This window comes from Lissotriton helveticus, chromosome 5_1, assembly GCF_964261635.1.
Source record: "Lissotriton helveticus chromosome 5_1, aLisHel1.1, whole genome shotgun sequence".
NCBI lineage: Eukaryota > Metazoa > Chordata > Amphibia > Caudata > Salamandridae > Lissotriton > Lissotriton helveticus.
Window position 1 is genome coordinate 1,734,543,732 of NC_136065.1, and position 15,132 is coordinate 1,734,558,863.

General features: G+C 42.9%; 1 protein-coding gene across 1 annotated transcript in view; it reads right to left on the reverse strand.

Moving 5' to 3' along the window:
• Positions 1-708: 708 nt before the first annotated feature.
• Positions 709-15,132, reverse strand: part of LOC144753807 (interferon beta-like) — a 29,698-nt gene continuing 15,274 nt past the window's right edge. The window contains exons 2-6 of the mRNA XM_078641380.1: positions 12,717-12,866; positions 4,515-4,598; positions 3,890-4,051; positions 3,095-3,187; positions 709-1,034 (exon numbers count right to left, since the gene is read on the reverse strand). Of these exons, the coding sequence (XP_078497506.1) occupies positions 933-1,034; positions 3,095-3,187; positions 3,890-4,051; positions 4,515-4,598; positions 12,717-12,866 (591 nt within the window). The 3' untranslated portion in view covers positions 709-932. The remainder of the gene's footprint in view (positions 1,035-3,094; positions 3,188-3,889; positions 4,052-4,514; positions 4,599-12,716; positions 12,867-15,132) is intronic.

The following is a 15,132-nucleotide window of genomic DNA, read 5'->3' on the forward strand; positions in this document are numbered from 1 at the left end:
CGGGTTTGCAATGGTGGGGCCGGTTTTGTTACTCGGCCGGTTTTGCAGCGGGGCTGCAATATCGGCCCCCAGTAACAAAAGCAACAATGATTCACACTTGAACCCCAGTACCCCCGCCCTTCCTGGGGGCTGGTGCAACAAAATTTCCAGGGCTGCTTTGGGTTCCCAGTCTGGCTCTGACAGCGATGTAGATTGAAAGAACAAATGAACATGTGTGGCCTCAAATCATGCAGCTTGGCATTGCCCCCTCTGGGACAGCAAAATGAGAGCTCCTGAGTGTAAACGGATATTCTGTATCACTTGGATGCGACCCATTTTGGGATGAAACCTATGAATTTGAGCTGCAAAGTGAGTAAATGACTGCATGTAGTGTATGTTTTTGTTTTGTACTACTCACAACTTCTCAATTCTCCACCCGACGAACAAAAAACAACCAAAATATTTGTAGCTTTTTTAATTGTTAACAATGTTTTATTTAAAAATCAATTTTCAGTTTAAAAAAGTACCATTCAGTATTAAAAACTGAAGTGCTATTCTCAATTCGAACACCTTTCAGCAAAAATAAATATATAAATATTATATTAATATTAAATTAAAATAATAAATAACAATTCATATGACATCGTTTGTTACTGTTCAGAATGCGCAAGCCTTGAGTACCCATGGCTCTACTTAGGTAGATATGTTCTTGGTGACAATCCAGTGTCAGATGTAACAAAATTCCGGTGCAACTTTATCAGTCATGGTCCAAACGAGTCAAATAACCTTTAAACGGGGATCAGAGCCGGCTCTGCCCACGGTGGCGCTTTGGTCTTGTGAGTTTGCAAGTACTCATTTTGAGTTAAAAAATAGAAGTAAATGTACACATCTTTCCAGTTTGTGCAAATCATGCTTTTTTCTTCATTTCAGGTGGATCGCTGTTGTATTGCTCTTCAGTGCTCTAATCTTAACATCTCTGACGTGAGCTTGTCAACATTCATCAAACATAGTCTCAGCTGCTGTCGAATGTTCTCCCAAGCACACGAGCTGGACATCTGGAACAAACAGAAAGAGTGGTCAGTACACTGGAGAACCAGGGTTGCATTATCTGAACAATCTTTCTTGCTCACAGCATCGTTTTAAATGGAGGCAGCTAAAAACAATACAGAGAAGGAGCCCCAGTAATGGCTGGCAAAGAACTTCACTATAAATAGGGCGGATTTCTACTTGATATTTCGCCAGTGAATTACTGATACTTCAGGCAGTGCTTAATTTGTAAAAGAATATGTGCCTGGCCTAATGTTCTGCTCGAAAGCCAGAGGATAGCACTATCGAAGGATGTGGGAATTCAATTTCTTGGTGCATATCTTTGATTCCACCTCATACCTCTGTAATCCACCACCAGACACTACCTGTCTCTTTATCTAACACTCTGTGGTTTCTTTTTCACCCCTGCCCTCTCGCTTTGTCTCTGTTTTCCTTTCTTTCTCTTCAGCCTTCATTCCCGTCTATGTTTTTCTCATTCTTGCTCAGCATCAAAGTCTGTTCTAGAAAACAAAGGGGGATATGTACAAGGAAGGCTGCAACATATTTACAAGAATGTGGTGCAGCCTTGCGTTACCCCCTGCGATGGCGTTAAGTTTAGCAACTTAGCGCCAATGCAGGCACCCTTGCATGGTGCAAGGGTGTCTGCATACAGGAGAGGATTGTTTATGAGTAGGAACGTGTCCCTTCCTGCACATAAACAATCCTAAAATGCCATTCTGTCACTTTCATGTGTGCTGCTTCATGCAGCACGCATGAAAGTGACAAAGTGGCATTTTTTAAAAAGGTTTATTTATATACAGGAAGGGACTCTTTCCTGTACATAAATAAACCATGGTGTTCTGCTTTTTCCATGTCTGCTGCACAAGGCAGCACACATGGAAAAAGCAAAAATTAGGAGAAATAATGCATTTCTCCTCGTTTCGCCAACTTAAGACCAGGATTTACCTGGGCGTAATTTTGGCGCTGCCTCCTATGTACGCCACCCTTTTACATAGGGGGCAGCATAAAAATAAATGGGTGTTGCGGTGGAACGCCCACTTCAACACCCACTGACCACCCCTTTCACGCTAACCATAGCGTGAAAAGAGGCCTTATGTACAAGGCAGCGTTAAGCCCCATTAAGTGGCTTAACGCTGCCTTGAACATAAGGCGCAGCCCCTATCGCCACCACAACGTCGGTAAAAGTGAAGTTGTGGTGGCGATAGGGGCTTGTACATATGCCCCAAAGTCCCGATACTACAACCACAGACCCAAATTAAGTACTGATGGGATGATGGTAACTCTAGGTCTAGAATATGTGATGGTGGGGAATATTGTGTGGGAATCAACGTTTCTGCACTGATTTTCGCTATTTCACCGAAATGTTTCGATTCCATCAGGGTTACTGGGCCACTCAGAAGGTGGACCTGAGTCTGTTCACATGAACGTTCAATCCATTCTCTTCCTGTATAGCACCAAAGGTCCAACCCCCTTGGAACACCAACGGGAAGTGGCTGTGAAGTGAAGATCTGTGCTGAAAGCTTTGGCCACGAGGGCCAGGCTTTAGGGAATATATTGGGTCTTCTTGATAATATTTAAAGGTCTTGGCACCCAGGAGCTCTAGGGATGTGGTAAGTTAGCTGGGCACTGTCCACACATGGTGTAGCCGAAGTTCATGGATGATTAGCATTGTCCTACATCACTCCATAAGTCTACAGGCCATGAAGTTTGGTAGCCATGCATGGGGTGCTGTGGGAAATATTGAGGCCAATTTATTAAATGGTCACAATACTAGAAGCAGAATATCGAGGGACAAAATATCGAAGAGGTAAGTGCACAAAGGGAGGTAAGGATTTACTATATTTAGCGCCACACCTACATACCTTAAAGATATATACATCACCAATATATATGTGGAGTTAGGTATAGAAAATGTATACAAAAATACCTTTCAATATTTTGTCACTCGATATGCTGGTCACAATAGTGTGACCGTTCTGTCTTCAATATTCCTGACCTGCACCATTCCATGGATGACTTCCATAGGAAAGTTTATAAGACCTGTCCCTCTTTTAATAACAGCACTTACCTTTCCCTGAATGTAGTTTTGCATTTTTTTGAAGTACTTCTTTAATTTATTTTTCTTGAAGTTGTTTGGCTTCTTCTCCAAGTCCACCGACAGCTGAAACCAAAAAGAGAACGTGTTAATAGGCAATATATGGTACATATACTACAGAATTCCAAATGAAGAGGTTGAGAGCTGTTGTTCAGTCGACTTTACAGAGGATACAAATGATGCAACTAGCTGGGAATTCACTAGACGATTCCACTGCCCTCCAAAGTACTTTGCTTCATCTTGCATTAAAGATCTCAAAAGATCTCCTTTCCAGCACTAGTTAATGCCTCCCATTTTACTTCTGACATCATTACCTTTGAAGTATTTAATAACTGGGATTCATCACGAGTGGGTATAAATAAAAAACATAAAGAAATACTCGTCCAGCGGTATGCTCATTGTACAAGGTCATAACGCCATGAAGAGGGTTCTTCATTCATCAAAGAACCCACCCATTGGTCAATGACCCACTCACCCACTCATGCTTCAATTCATACATGTGGACGCATGCACAATCTAGAGCACAGCTCTAGCACCATTGTTATATATATAAATATATATAACTCAGCATAGCATACACATAGCGTTACGCATATATGTAAGCACATAACATACAGACCAACAGGACAGTCACATATATACAGTACACTCTCACTTACTTAGAGAACACCCAGGCTCACATTGACACATCCACACTATAGAAAGACAGGGCGTACAGTACGGACACACACCCCTCCTCCCCAGAGTGTCTTCCAGTTCTTTACTCACACATTTGGCCAGTACATCAGTTTGCCGCTGGAGCCCTTGGATGAACATGTCTGTACTTCTTGCGTCCCAGCCTGTCGTGTCCAGGTTTTTGCTCATAATTTCGTTGATTTTGTTGACTTCGTGCAAGATATTGAATATGGTCAGCTGGAGGCTCCGTTGGGTCTAAAAATAAAACAGAGGACTCATAAGTCACACCTTATGGCGAAAAAGCCTTGGCGAGCGCACACCTGATTGAGTAAGGAAGATAGGAAGTACAGTATCAGCTTAAAGGATAGAAACTACTCTGACACTCTGAATTGACAGTGGTAGATAAACGCATCCCTCTGTAGAGTTTGCCAGAACAAGACCAGGTCAGGAGTGTCAGGCCATGGTCAATGCACTTGTGTGACATGAAGAACTGACCTAGAGGGGCAGTGTTACATTTCTCAAAGTGCTGGTGCCTCGGGAAAGCATTAACTCAAAACGTCATTCATATATAAGCTTTTACTTAAAAAGACCCAAACAGCCACTATCCTTTAAGAGGATCTGGCCTATTAGGAAATCTGTGAAGAGTCAGGCATGTACATGTCTTATCCAATGGGAATCAGCAGGCAAACTTTCTAATGTTGGAAAATGTTACATTTACCTGTTGATGGTTTGCTTTCATCACCTTGGGAGGAAACTTCAGACTCATCTTCTCACTGAGACACTGGCGTGGGAAAATTCCACCCTAGAAAAACAAATCCATCAACATTTTTACACTGACAAAAATACGTTTATTTGGCTTAATATAAACCGTAATACGATTGATCAAAATCCACACTTACCACTATCACAGCAATGTTAACATTTTTCCAAGAACGATACTCCATTTAAATGTTTCTTTCTTTTATATATTATTAGACAATATAGCATCCTTACTTGAGTTGCAAATAAAGTAATTGAGGAGGGAGACACTATTTTTATTTCCATTTCTAGAGAGCAGCCACCAGGAAAACAAAATATATTTAAGGGACTCAGATTCCACTGTACAGAATCTGCATACTCTGGGGTATATTTACCAAAAGATCAACCAACGCAGGGCAACAAGTACGTTCAGTGCTGTGTTGCAGCAACAGGTGAGGGTTGAGTCTCACCATATTTACTGGTAAATGGAGCTCTTCAGATCTCTACCTGCACTGGAATACTTGAACCTAGCTAGCGTCAATGCAGGCACCCGTGTGCCATGCTGCAATGGTGCCTCAGTTACAGGCAGGATTGTTTTTGTCCAAGACAGGACACCTTCTATTACAAAAACAATTCTAAGAAGCAGTGTCCCCTTTCTACGTGTGATCGCGAATCCATCACACATAAAAAGAGTGAGCAACAAGGAGAAATAAACACATTTATCTGCAGAAAATGCAGGAGATGTGGTGTTGGACTTGGACCTCTCTGCATGAGCACCCCTGAACTTTTCGCTTTCACCACTCATGTTTTCTGAACCCGTTTTTGTTAACTCTAAGGACTCTGTGTACTTTACCCCTGCTAATCAGTACTAAAGTGCTTGTTCTCTCTCCTCAAAACATGGTAAAATTGACTTATACTCGATTGTCAAATTTTAATTTGCTTATACGTCTCTAGTAAAGTGGGACTGCATGTACCTAGGGCCTGTAAATGAAAGGCTACTAGTGGGTCTGTAGCACTTAATATGCCAGATACTTACGTAGCCTTGTTAAACATGTCTCAGGCCTGCCTTTGTAGCTTGTGTGCAGTTTTAAATTGCCACTGCAACCTGGCAAATATTTATTTTAGAAAGTTGCCATTTTCATGTCCTATTGGTGCTTGCAGCCTATTTCCTGGGTCACATGACTAGGTACAGTTGGCAGTTGGCCTTTGTGAATTCCTCCCAGACAGTATCACAAAGGGAATTATATGGTGGCAGGATGGGCCATCCTGACTTGATGGGAGGGGCAGAGTTGTCATCTACCACACTTGCACTTCGAAGGAGCTGTCTGAGCAAACAAACAAAGAACTTAAAACTAGCTTTTTCTGACTCCCGACATCCTGGGACCAGGACACAGAGGTAGGAAATTCCAGAATCAGCTGCGAAGGGAAGTCTAAATGCCTCTCTCACTTCATAGCTGGCACCAGGTATAAATGTTGGACCCTCAGACCAAGTTCTCAGTACACACCTGTGGATATTACAGATGAAGGACTGCCCCGATGGCAGAGGCCTGCCATGCTGCCTGAGAAGGAAGACTAAACCTGCTCCCTTCATCCTAGTCTACCTGAAGTGACCCCAAGGATCAACTAACAGACCTCATGTTCAGAGCTATAGGCACATAACAAGCTCCAGAGGCCTTCTGGCAACTGAAGCCCCAGCAATGACCGTCAGCGGTGCCTGACACGATCTTTATGCTACAGCAATGACCGTCCATGACATTCAGCCTGATCTTTGTACTATATCAAGGAAAATCCGCATACTCCCTGCTCCTCGCATCTTCCTCTGTCACAAACTGGACTCTTCACATCGGACTTGGAGAAGAAGGTAACTGTTTCAGCAGGACTAACCTAGTCCCTGTATATGGCTCATGCTCCATCGCATTCAGCCTGAACTTGTGACTTTCACCCATTCTAGCACGAACAGTTAAGGATAAGTGCCACTTTGTGCTTTTAGGCACTATACTTACCATAAATCTTTGAAATGTCATATCTCTGGTTCTACTGATTGGATTTTTGTTGTTTTGATGTCAAATAATTTGTACTCTATTTTCCTAAATTACTGTGGAAATGTTTAAGTGCTGGGTTTTCACTTTATTACTGTGTGTCTACTGTATAAATACTTTACAGATGGCCTCTAAGCTAAGCCTGACAGATTTTGTGTAGTATTGTAGTTCACCCTGATAAGGATTGTAGCTGTTGATTGAGAAGGGCTCACCCCCCTCTCAAACAACAACCCAATTGCAGTAATTACCACAAAACTTGCAATTCTGATCCCTGTGCAAGCAGGTGTTCAGCATAGGCACCGCAATTAACCGGGCCACACATTACGAGTGCCAAAGTGCCAATTTTCACAGGGTTCTTTAGAGCTGGACCAAGTCAAGCCCAGCCATACTCCATCACAGGGGACTATGAAATCATACTGGGTGATGTATTAGCACTTATTATGCAGTCAGTAATTAGGACGAAACGAGTCTTGGGTTGCTTGTGTTCTGGTTCAGTATGGACCTGGCCTGGTGCTCAGGCTGGACTGTTCCTATTGAAACCGGGTCAAGAATGATTTGCATATTGCTGGATCCAAACTGAGGTGGCACGGAGTGCAAAATAACGAGGGACTGGTATGCGGCCCGAGTAGTTACCAGTGGCTGAGATCAATTCAAGCATTACATCCATAAATGTTTCGCATAATTCAGTGAGACGCTCTAAGTGGGCCAGGTATGCCCAGACATGGGTCTTGTGCACACTGTCTCACTGAGTGAATGATAAGCCCTAATAAGGTTGACGTTGGTCTTGGGTTGCTTGTATTCCAGTTCAGTGAGAACCTGGCCAGGTCCATACAGCACTTTGGGCTGGGCTGCTCCTACTAGAGCAGGGCCAAGACTGATTAACATGCCGCTGGGTGCAAACTGTGATTACATGGAGTTCACACAAGATGCAGTTGGGATGCTGCCTCAAGTAGTTACCAATGGCTAAGAATAATTCAAGCATTCCTTTTGTCAGTTTTTGTATATTTCAGTACACACATTTTCTGACAAAAAAGAGGACTTAAGGGAAAGGTCAAGCCGAAGCGATATAGTTTGACAGGGTAATCAAGGCAATAATTATGTCTGAGGGCATGAGTATGCTCCAGCCTGTCATTCTCAGGACACAATGTAGATACACGGACCCCCTGCTACTACTTTTGGTTCCCAGGGCAGGGAAAAGACAATTCTCTGAGAGAAAATCCCTAGGCAACTTTTGGTCTATTAAATATACAAGACTATGACGGATACTATGAAGATCCATCATTAAATTTAAAAGCCACTTAATTGCACTTTGAATTTATTGTATTTTTGATTTTTAATTGGCCTATTATTATCTTCACAAATTTGTATATAGTTCACTTTATGATTGATTGTATCATTTTTCCTATATGGACTATATGTATAGAACATACAACTTTGTTTGTTGTCTGCAGCATTGTGAAAACATCTATCATTGTCATTATTGGTGTTTATGCTATGAGGTTATTGTTCCTTGTATGTTTTCCCAAGAAGTAATACAGAATTTACAATGGTCTTTTAAAATAATTTTGTATGAAAAAAAATATATTTTTATTACTGATATTTGTTGTATATTGAGTCATTACACAGTGTGTGGGAATTATGGTCTTGTATGTTTAATAGACCAATAGTGGTCTAGGGATTTTCTCTTCACAACTTATCAGGATATAGTCATACTGACTCTACGCTTCCTTCAGTACTCTATAATATGCTTTCCTGTAGGACATGAAGATGCTCTCCCAATCATCCTCTGAATGCTATCTTATTATATACATATTACACTCAGGGGACCATCAATCAATCAATCAGGTGAATTGTAAGCGAGCTACTCACCCGTGAGGGTCTCAAGGCACTGGGGAGCTGGGGGTGGAGTAAGCAGCTCCGTTCAGCCTAATAGCCGGGTCTTGAGTGTCTTCCTGAAGATGTTCAGGAAGGGGGCGCGTCTGAGGTCGATCGGGAGCTCATTACATGTCTTGGCCGCGATGTAGGAGAAGGCCCTTCCACCTATTCTGGCTTTGCGTATTCGTGGGCTTTCCGCGAAGGCGAGGTCAGCGGATTGGAGGTTTCTCTTTGGTACGTGGAAGGAGATTCTCTTGTTGAGGTATTGGGTGCCGGAGTTGTGGAGGCATTTGTAGGCGTGGGTGAGTATCTTGAAAATGACTCTCTTCTCTATGGGGAGCCAGTGGAGGTTGAGCAAGGGCTGGGTGATGTGTTTGTGTCGGGTGATCACGAGGACAAGTCTAGCTGCTGTGTTTTGTATGGTCTGGAGCTTGCGGAGCAGCGACTTGTTGATACTGGTGTAAATAATAAGCTTTCCATGCCACCTTTGGATTACTGAGAGATACTGTCTCCATATGACATTCTGCATACCAGGATATCATTATAGTATGATACTATGCATGATTCCCAGCAAACAACAATATTGTCTCCCTGTAACCCTCCACAACCCATGATACACACCACTGTGTGTCTTTCTACCTCTCATACTGTAGATACTGTAAAACTGTATCACACGGAATCTGCAGAGCATGTCATCTGCTGCTGTCCAGTCTTGTTAAGCCCGAGGCGCCTTTACCTAAGAACAATGTTCATCCAAAACAAAGTAAGAACATGCAAGGAGGCTCTAATATTTATCTATACCACCACAGTGCCAATGGAGCTGGGACCTGTCGGGATGTTTTTTGCTCTAGCTGGAAAGACTTTATGCCAAACGCAAGAATAAAAATTAACAACAAAATAACACACTAGCCACACTTCCTGTCAGCAGGCAATATCATCACTGTATCATCTTACATCATGTCTTATCTATTATATGCACTAAAAACATTGCACTGGTTTATGAAATAAAACCCAGCAGCTGTTTTTATAACTTTTAGATGCTATTTTAACCAACCAAATGTTTTTTTAAATAATGAAAGTAATACGTACTGTATTTTTAAATGATTTTAGGTAATCATACAATAAAGAATATTTGCACTTTGCACCCTAAAACTGTAGGTTAAACAGATATGCATACATCAAAAGATTGATTTTGAATAATTTTGGTGTTTTTGTTATAGGAGTTTAAGGTTTTATTTTCTATTCTTTTTGACTTCCAGGAATGAATTACAGAGATAGCTGCATCTACACTTGCATTTGGTAATAACCCTTTTCTGAACTGGGACACTTATACTACTAAAGAACATTTTCCTCGTGTATATATGATAGTGATCTGGGCAAATGTCAGAATCCAGCGTTCCGTGGAAGAGAGATGACACTGCTTGAGCATAACTTGTTCACAAGCCTTGTCATTAAGCCTGCTTTCACTGTCGCAAACTCGCCAGAGCTCCATGGGCGTCCTACCCACTGGTTTCACAAAAATGGGAGGAATTCCAATGCTTTCTTGACCTTAGCGTTGTTTTCAGTGAATGGAGTGAGGGGTGGTTTAGGCTGAAAAGCTATTTTCCAGTAAGGCTACCTTCTGCCATTTTTATTTTTACCAGGAGCCCTTTGAGTCTTATCTGACCTCAAAGAAAATCCCAAAAGACCAATATTACCTCATACTGTATAAAGAGTGGGAGCATTGAGCATTGGGGCTAGTATAGTTCAGTGTTAAATGTTACCAGTGGTGTACATCAAGGGTGTCCAACATAGTTCAAGGAGAGCTGAGTCGGTGTCTCATTTCAAGGAAAAACACTGTTGTGTAAATTACTTCAAATTAAAATATTTCTATCTTAACCTGTAATATGAGAAATAAGCATGGAACTTGGAGGAAATAGCTTGTGTCCAACTTTTTTTTAAGAGAGGATGCTTTTGCAGCCCATGGCACACCAATGGTATACGAAAGTCCTGCATATTGGTCTATAATGAATACGAGAAATGCCTTTCATTCTGTTGGACTCTCTTTCCCCTAACAGCAAAGCAGTATGTACTGCTATTTATTGCAACTTGGCGCCCCCATTTGGCCGTTTGTCATGGTACATTGAGACAGCTAGTTGTAATGGCCTTAATGTGGCACTAGGCTCACTCCTAGAGAAACAGCATGCACCAATAAAACTCAGCAAAATGGAGACCGGAAGCAGCACCCATGAAATGAACCTTTAACTCTGAACATTCTTGGCCTGGGATTTTCTAGTGAACATTGTTGGTGAACTGCTGCCCAATAACAGCCATTTTAATCACCATCTATTTTAGTGGTGCTTTATCTTCTATCATTGACATTCACCTGATGAGTAAGTAAAAGCAGAGGGAACCCGTTACACTCGAAACACTTTTCTGAGCATAGCTTTTGAACGGTAAACAACCTTTACAACGCAACTTTTACCACGCAGTGCCTTTACAACGCAACTTTTACAACGCAAACTATTACAAGGCATTGCGCTGGGGGGCGCTCTAGGATAGGGAATAGGTTTAATGTACTATCCAACACCTTCCCTACTATCCACGGGGACTGGAGTTGGAATAGTAAATTAAACAATTCACTATCCAGCGCCTAAAAGCACTATGCGTTGTAATGGTATGCGTTGTAAAAATCGCGTTGTAAAAGCATGCGATGTAAAAGCATGCGTTGTAATGTCATACATCCCTTTAGAACATGTTTGCATTATATTTAAACATAAGCCCCTTCAAAGGTCCAAGTTTCCTCATTTTCTCCACTTAATATTGGTGCAGACGTGTTTTGATTGGGTGGCTTGTTAAACTTAACACCTGTCTTATCTGTGGGTTGCCTTGCTGCTCAGACCAGGCTACCAAAGGTGAGCCGCAGTTGCACTCAGTGAGGCATGTGTCCCACAGGAGCTCGGCCACAGCTCATATTGAGGCTGTGGCCTTTTGTCCCTGTAACGGTACTGGGTACCCATGATTGCACTCTCTCCCTCTCACCCTCTCAAGAAATGATGATACTCCTGCAATTATGTCCCCCCTCATTCATCCTCTCAAGTCCATCATACTCTCTCCATGCCCCCCTTGGGATAAAATGATACTCACCCCCCCCCACACACACACACCCCGAACCTCTCTCTCTATAACACTTATATGCTGGTCCACTCTCCCTGTTACTCCTAGGATATAACGAGGGGTCATTTCCTATCATCGTTAAGATGACAGTACTCTTGTTTAGTCAATTTTAAATTAAATTTGATTCTGGCCTTTTCGCCCTGCGAATCCTATAAACACCAACTGCACCATGTGCTGTGTCCCCGTGGCTCTCAGGAGAGGGGTATGCTCTGTCCCTCTCACCCGTGGGCCACCGGTACACTCTCTTGCTAGTGCTGTTGAGATACCGGGGTATGGTGGCGTAACTCACAATGATGGGGGCCCCCTGCATAACGCGAGGAGGGGTCCCCACTCTCCCATGTCTCAGAGATATTCATTGGCCTTGGGCTGGATGGTACCCTCCTTGAAGCGTGGGGACCCCCTGGAACGTTGGGAGCCGCGCCCTGCGCCACAGGGGCCTACCCCTGCCGGGTACACTATCACTACCTCTCTTAGGGCACTCTGACACTTCCTCTTTGTCATATTGTGAGACCAGTGACCCTTTATGCCCCTCTAACAGTATGCAGTCCTTCTCTGCCCATCTAAGGGCTCTTTCATTTCTCACCTCAGCATACTGTGGCAATCTTACCTCACACCCTCTGGTTACCGGACCCCCTCCCTGCCTCCCTCTAGCATACTTTGCTACTTACGTCCAGGTAGTGTTAGGGTACGTTGGCACTCGCTCCCAGAATGCAACAGAATTCTTGCCCAGTGCCCTCAGTGCTGTTACCTGACAAACCATTCTGTTCTGTACTGTACTCTACAATCTGTGGGATGCCTGGCCCCTGCAGGGATGGTACCAGTACCCCACTCTGCCTCTCATCCCAGAAAGAAACGTCTTTTGCGAATCCCGGTCTCATTACTTAGAAATCCTGAACTGACCAATCTAAGACGTCTTGAGAGGTCAAAGGTCAGAAATAGACATACTTGTTTAATGGGGTGGTTGAAAGGGAGGCGAGGACTGGGATTGACGAGTGTTGGGGAGAGGAAACGAGAGTGGATCACACATCTAAACGTTATGCCCTGGGTAGCAGTTTGTGGCAAGATAGCAATAGCTAGGAGTAAATAAATAAATAAATAAATTAGCGACTTACCATCTTTTCCATAAGTTGCAAGCTATCCTCGTTGAGCTTCTTTTGCTGGTGACGGGAGAATCCACACTTCTGGCAGAAGACATGGCCCCCACAGAGAAGAAGAAGGACCCCTGTCACTACTGTGAAGCGTGCCATGGTGTTGGATGCCATCTACAAAACAATTAAGAATTTATTGTCAAAAATCTGTATTCCGATATGAATTTCAAAAGTTATTTCTGAAAAAATTGTCTGCTGTATTCTCTCTATTCCATTGTAGAAAAAGCTGTGCTACTGATAAGAATAGTCGTTTGCTTTAACCAGACCCCCCAGGATATAGCGGCATGGATTAGCAAATTTAGCGGCACAAAAATGGAAATTTAGCGGCACAAATATGGAAATTTAGCGGCAATTTTGCGGCATTTTATTTGCCCATTCTTCCTACAACAAACACAGATATCTTAGTTTTTTTAGTTATTTAACAACATGAAGCTATGTATATTTGATTTATTTACAATGTAGACACAGTGAATTAATTATTATGGTCTGTGGAAGAAAAAGTCACCTCTGGAGGGTCTCAGACACTCCCATTCTCACTTCCCCCCATTTTCCTCTGCAATATCTCACTGTTAGACACCTATTTCTTTCCACACTTTTCTGAATTCCTCCATCTGCAAATCTCATGTCATAAAGCACCATCTTCACTTTCTCATGCTTACTCTACTTCCTTTTATCACCACTCCCATCATTCCCACAAGCATAAACTCACCCACTCATCTACAAGCATTGCACTTTCATTTGTTGGCACTGTATATATTTTGACAGCTGTGGAACTCGCTGACACACTTACCAACAATTACAACTGACAGATATGAAACTACTGCTCCGTGCTTGCTCTGCAGAGGTCAAGGACTGGTTGTGAATGTGGCCTTCACAACTGTATGCCCCGCTGATAGGCACTATGAGAAACGTGCTTCATTTAAAGCAACAGTGTGTCTGATCAGTGTGGGAGATGCTGTGCAAGTCGTCAGTCTAAGCAGTTCACTATTAAGTAATGACCTCGTGCTGATAGCGAGACTCATAGCACACAACGTTAATTCACAGTTTTAGCTTGGGGTCTGGCATATCCAGGCAACTGCAAGACAGATATCATGTGTCACTAATAAAATCAATATTGCGATTTTGGCACGGTCAACTGTCGATCCTACATAGAGTCTTAGGAGTTTTGGCTGCATTCTGGTTAGAATACTGCTTTAGCTCGAGGAAAAGTGGTAGGATAAACACAATACCTACAATGTTTAAATCCCGCCCACAGTGTCAATACTGATGATGCTTTCATCCAAGGAGAGCCTTAAATGCCATCCAGCCAAACCTGATGGACCGCAAGTCCGCCTCCCTTAAAGGTTACAGTTGGATGCTAGCAGTCGAGGCAAGGGATTTCTAACGGTTGACAGGTCGGTTAAGGGCTAGTATGTTAAGTAGCAGCTGGGTTTAAGCACGGTACTAAATGAAGGGACGCATGCTCGAAGAAACTGCTTCAACTGGAGCTTCACAGCTGACATCGGGAGAGTCAACGTGGATGTGCAGTGACGTCGCATCTATCCTGCTGGTTCGAGCGTACACGGTGTCCACTGTTGAGCTGCGGGGACCCTTAGGGTTAGTCAGGGACGCAACTAGACGAAAACATTCCGGGGCGTGGGGCTAGCACCTTGAACTGTGGAGGAGAAGCCATCTTCAGAGACAATAACAGGCGTCAGTGGCTGCTGAAGATGGGGCAAGGATCTCCATTTCCGGCTTCCTCGAGCCAGGTGTACACAGCAAGCCATGAGGGCTGCGCAGGAGCAGAAAACAAATCATGGTGCACCGAGAGGGGCAAGAAGGATAATCAGTCAGACCCCCCAGGATATAGCGGCTTTGGTAAAAATGCCGCGATTTCAACAAAAGTGCCGATTTCGCGGGCACTTTTGTAAAAATCGCGGCATTTTTACGAAAGTGCCGATTTCGCGGCAAACCGCGAAATCGCGAAATCGCGATATCCTGGAGGGTCTGTTTAACGCTAGTTAGGACCAAACAAATGTTAATGCCACCAGTAGAGGGCAGACTTTGCTTTACCCTAAACCACAAATAAGTAAAGAAACAGATGCAAAAAAACAAATGCAACATCTGCATTAAAAGTCAAACCTTCGAAAACAATTGCAGAAAAAAATAAGAGTACATTAATAAGTTTATGTTGTAATTTGAGACAAACTTCGAAAAATTCAAATTTAAATGAACTTTCAAAATACCGCTAATAAAAAAGCAGGAGCAACTAAGTTTGTTAAAAAATAGTTCAACATCTCAGAAAGGTTGCTATAGGAAAGCATTTTTAATTCCCAAGTAAAGTTTCCAAGATGTACAAAAATGCATTGCCTGCCCAGTAATCTGTGGCTGATGCCACAAT